The following is a 5,734-nucleotide window of genomic DNA, read 5'->3' as shown; positions in this document are numbered from 1 at the left end:
CATAAAACAATATTATGTATATTGTATTACATTGCAGGCGTTCAATAATATTATTATGACAACATGCATAATAGATACACATTCAATATTATAACTTCGAGTTGTAATAATAATAATATTAGGTATATGCGCGATGATTACGCGATGTAAACTTGCATAATATTATATATGCGTGATAGTATGTGTAGGCGCTATATACAGAGTGATTCGCCAAACATGATGCTCGCCCTCATTTTTTCTCTTTAATAATGACTTCATTCAAATACTGATTTTTGTAATTTTTAAATATACTTATTCAAAAATCATGTTTTAAAATTCTTGAATATTGTTGCACTACTTTGGGAGTATCATGTGATGGTATAAAAACTTTTGTTTTTCAAATAAAAAATATATTTTTACTGTAAATTATTTAGTGAGTAGATTTTTTAAATATGTTGATATACTTAATTCAAAAGAGTAGTTTTTCAGTTAAATATATTTATATCAAAGATAAAAACAGTCAAAAACATCTTTTCATCAATAATATAAAATAGATGTCATATCGGAAGTGGTATAATCCATTATAATACTAGGACTAATTTTTAAGTATATTTAAAAATCCCAAAAATCAAATTTTGAATAATTTAGTTATTTAAGAAAAAAAAATGAGATTGAGGGTGTTCCGTTTATTGTGAATTACCCTGTATATATAATATATACAAATATATTATACAAGTGCTAATGTGCTATGCTATGCGTACAACTGATTTATTCAGTTGGAAAGCGAATTTCTCGGAACTCGTCGAATCGCGATAATCGATTTTAGCCGTTTTATATGATTTCAAACGATAATATTATATTCAGCGAAAAAAGAATATGGTCCAGGCTGTACATTTTCCCGGGAATTCACCTCATACTCTATAATGTACATCGTTAAAATATATCATATCTGTTCTGGCATTCACCATTAACCCTTTCAGTCCCGAATTATGAAATGATAAAAAAAAAAAATATTTTTATCAAGAAACCTTATATTTAGGACATCATAAATCTATTAAAAAAAATTAGGGGCATTTTTACCAATTTTTGCCAAAATGGGGGGATTGTCCATTGTAATGGACATTGTGACTCGATGGAAAAATATTTAATGAGAACAAAATTATTAAGTTGGTTTAGATATGAAATGTAATTGAACAATATATATAAACATATAAAATGGTAAATACCAAAGTTGAAAATATAACATATTTTTCATTATAACAAAAAACATAACAAAATAACATTAATTATAAATTTATAATAAACAAATATTTTATAATAATATTCCATATAAAAAAAAATAAAACACCCTGAACAAATTTTGAAATTGAATAATATAGGTATAACATAGAAATAATATTTTATCATTACAATTTTTATAAAAACAAATGAAAACATAACAAAATACTAAATAATATAGGCAATATAGTATTTATAACATAATATAGAAACATGATATTACCATATTTATAAAAAAAAACTAATTATAAAAACAAATGTTTAAAATAATATGTAACTGAATAATATAAGTATAGCAAAATAGTGAATACTATAATCCTTATTCTTGGAAATTTTGTACACCCCATTATGATATGAAGACCAAAAAATATTTTAATTTCTCTTATATCTGTATTTTTCCATGGTTTTCCTTTTTGTAATGCATACATATTAGTGTATTGAACCATTGATTCAAAATCAACATCAGTATAATATTTTGAAAAATATGTAATTGGAGGATCTATCCTATCAAAACCAATAACTTCAGGCATTACATCATCAATTGGTTGCAAATTTAAATTAAAAATAGGAAATGGACTCCTTTGCCATTTTATATCTTTTTTTTCTGTTAAAAGTATTTTATTAATTGAATTATGGTAAGTACTTGAAGATGTATCATTTACTGTTTCAATATAGCTAACATTTTCTTCAAATTGATCAAATTCAATTTCTTCTAAATTTTCTACATTAAATTCATCCATTAGATGTTGAAGTTCTTCAATAGGAAAAGTATCTATGTATACAAAGTTAATTATTAAACATTTTTCAAATTTAATTTCTTAAAAATATATTACCATTTTCAGCTTGTACATCAAGCTCATTTCCATTTTCATCATCACTGTCCAAACCATCCATTTCAGAATCGTAACCATTTAGCATTTCAACAATATCATAGTCTTTTAGTTTACTCATTTTAAATATTTTTCAAACCTATTTACCTTGGTAAAATTTAATTTATATTTTTTGTGGAATGAAATATATAAATAGATTCAAAAACAACCAGTACCTATCGTAATTTGATAATAAACATAACAACGCACGTGCATGATAATAACACAACAATTGAGTCATAATGTCCATTGCAATGGACAATGTATTCACAGCTGTTTATTCTCACTATCGTTCATATTAGGCCTTATCAAATAATTTTAAAACGTATTCGATACACATAACAATCGATTAATATTTTTTCCAGTGCTACCAAATCACGCAGGTAAATGATATTAAAATCCAAAGTTGATTACATTGGTGCATTATAAATGGATATATATTATCGAATATTTTTTTTAGTACATTGGTTATAAATGGTATTGTAACACATGTTATTGTTATAAAAAGTAATTTATGTATGCTTAAGAACATGCTGAGTAATATAATTCAAGTTTTATATCGTTATCTATTACAGATAATTTATAATTTATATTTAAAATATATGTCCATTGCAATGGACAAGGGGACTGAAAGGGTTAACCCGATGATTTTTCTTGTTTAAACCATGATTAAAACGTAAATAGAACGGATACTTTGTAACTCAAATTAAATTACACTATAATCACTGCAAGGTGAGATCCGTAAATAGACGGTAGTATTTTTACGTGCGATGCCAAATTGCCAATTGATTATTGATATCGACAATTTTTTTTATTATGTATTATTATTTATATTATTATTTTAGGTACTCAGTTTTTAGGTGAAAAGTTGTATATTTTTACTTTTTAATTTATTATGTTATAAGCCTCAATTTTACAGTCCCGCCGCTGAGCCGTAATAAGTCGCAGTATCGTTACACTGCTTGCGACGTTGGTGATATTTGTTTTTCCTAACCGAGCCTTTCATTTCCGGGGTAGGTATATCGCGCTAACAACCTCGCTCGTGGCTTAACTGGACCTCGTTAAGTCATTTAACAATGTCCCCTCCCCGCGTCGAGGTCCACACATCAAAAACGGTAATAATAATAATAACGGTATTAAATAACGCACTTCCACCCTCGCCTGGACTACTGCACTACAATAGCGACGTGTGCGATGTGTGTGCAACTGCTGCCGGACAGTGGTCATCGTACGCGACGAGACAAATCGCGTTAAACACAGCCGGCGGTGAAAATGACTTATCCGCGGTCGTGCGGTCCGACAACAAGTGTGTACTTAAACATCATCACCTATATATATATATATATATATAATTTACGAGTGTACGCTATCCTCTGCGGTCAGTCCGCTTTTGTGTGTCCCTCTGCAGGCCGCGTCCCCGCGGACCGTTATTTATATTATATTTTATTGTATTTATCGTCTATTCTATTATATGTCCGCGTTATACGCCTGCCGCGCCGGATGAGGACACTTATTCACGTCGAAATCGAATTCTGTTGTTAGTTTCAATTATTATTATTTCGTCGTATACGCGGTTTTTCTTCGGCTATACGCACTACGTGATTACATAAAATATATACACACCCTCGCCACCATCGTGCCCCGCGGAAATAATTGACGAGAGGCCCGAACATGCGCATTAAATCGGCGACGACGTATTGTTGTTGTCCGGCAAATACACGGTCTCAGTCTCCTCCCCCCATAAACGATCCACGTTTAGTTATTTTGTGTATAAAATCCTCGACGGTTTGCGTCAATGACCATTTTTGTTTCTTATCGTACGCATAGTTCTTGTGTACTACTTAAAACATTTCACCAGATACATTTCATCATGATAATCCAAATTTACCAAACCCTTGTCGTGGACACGTTTTTTCTCAGCATTGATAACACTGCGAACGTTCTATAATTAAAACTATATCATTGATCCGGAGAGGTAAATTTTTTGTATAGGTATTAGATATAATTTTGATTAAAAAAATATATCAGATAACCCCCTGATTACAGTCCTATATTTTAGTCAGAAAATCGTAAAAAGTGCTTCTGCTGCCAATGTATTTCGACGAAAAACGTTGCTCAATGCTACAGCAGGTCTCAAAATTGTGCTTATTACATATGTGCTCCATTTTAGTATTATAATGATTATTTTATTGTACAACCACCACAGATGCCTATATAACATACACATACTTCAATTATTATACACTCGTATAGATCTAGGTTTTAAACCGGTGTATAATAATAGTGTCACCTGGTTGGGTTAGCATTATTTCCTTCGTTTTGTCTGATATAAGGTCTCGACTGCGGCTATTCAATGCAATGCGATCGTGTTGCCGCTGAATGTCGACTAAATAATTATTAGACAATGCGCGGTATGACGTACATTATTCATTCCCTTCTCAATCAATTTTCAAACCAACCGCGGCCGACATGTATATTATATTTCATCGTCATGTGTATATTATTATTATATTATGCATTTTGAATAACGAGAAATACTGTTTATTAGTTGGCTGATAATGCTACAGAATAAATGAGATTTCATTTATTCTGTGATAATGCACATCATATAACAGGGTCGTCGATATATTTTATAATTCTGCAATCGTACGAAATCAGCCGAGCGCGGCACAGATTAAACATATACGCGTAATACACATTTTTGATTGGCATATTATATTACAACGTCCGTGTATATACCAAGGGTTTCGAATGTCAATTTGTTTTGCCTGTTTGTATTTCACACTACTTCAAACTGCATATGATATATATTTGTACGCGTGTAGGTACTCATTACTTTTCAAAGGATACAACTTCGCCATCAAATATAACCCCGGTTGCGACGTAAAATACCAAATAAAGACATGACGGAAGTGACGCGTATACCGTATACCACGTACGTACGGTTTATCGTGAGTCATTTCACTGTCAAAGAGCATTTATTTTTTTTAATAATGAAATAAATGTATCCTTCCGACCATAATCAAGTCTTATTCTAATTCCCCTTTTTTGATACATACAAGTACATATACATAATATATACAAACGAGAATAACACAATATATAAACCCAATCGAACAATATATATATATATATATATATAACTTTATGTAATAATATATACAAATGTATATTATATATATATATATATATATATATCTATAGGGTGTCGGACCAATATATTGTTTTCCGATTCTTTTGTGCGAACTAAACAAACACCGCGAACCTATTTAGAGGATATATATATACATATAATATATATATATAGGATTTTTTTCTCCTGTCGAAATCGCTTCGTTGGACCCTTTTGATCCCTTTGTCCCTTAAAAAAGCAATAGTAAAAATTAGGGTTCGACGGGAGAACATAAAAGAGAATATATACAAGGGAGAGAGAGATATATCCGTTTTAAATAAACTTTTCGCGTGCTTAATGATACATAGAGGTGTAAACAATTGCGCGGTCCATTACGCGCCGCTAAATGCAGTGAAAAAAAACGCAGCACCCTCGCCGGAGAAGAACGAAAATATATAAATGTTATATGAATATATACGTCGCACGACGCGTACTA

The 5,734-nt window shown here is 30.6% G+C and overlaps 1 protein-coding gene across 1 annotated transcript; it reads right to left on the bottom strand.

The window, feature by feature from the left end:
- Positions 1 to 665: 665 nt before the first annotated feature.
- Positions 666 to 3,353, bottom strand: LOC132919030 (uncharacterized). The gene is made up of 3 exons (XM_060980382.1): positions 2,091 to 3,353; positions 1,536 to 2,029; positions 666 to 680 (listed from the first exon to the last, which is right to left on the bottom strand). Exons 1-3 carry the CDS (start codon positions 2,206 to 2,208, stop codon positions 666 to 668), a joined length of 627 nt encoding a protein of 208 aa, XP_060836365.1. The 5' UTR covers positions 2,209 to 3,353.
- Positions 3,354 to 5,734: the final 2,381 nt, after the last annotated feature.

The sequence above is a fragment of the Rhopalosiphum padi genome, chromosome 2 (genome assembly GCF_020882245.1).
Source record: "Rhopalosiphum padi isolate XX-2018 chromosome 2, ASM2088224v1, whole genome shotgun sequence".
Lineage (NCBI taxonomy): Eukaryota > Metazoa > Arthropoda > Insecta > Hemiptera > Aphididae > Rhopalosiphum > Rhopalosiphum padi.
The sequence above is the reverse complement of the archived record's forward strand: the minus strand, read 5'-3'. Positions and strand labels throughout refer to the sequence as shown.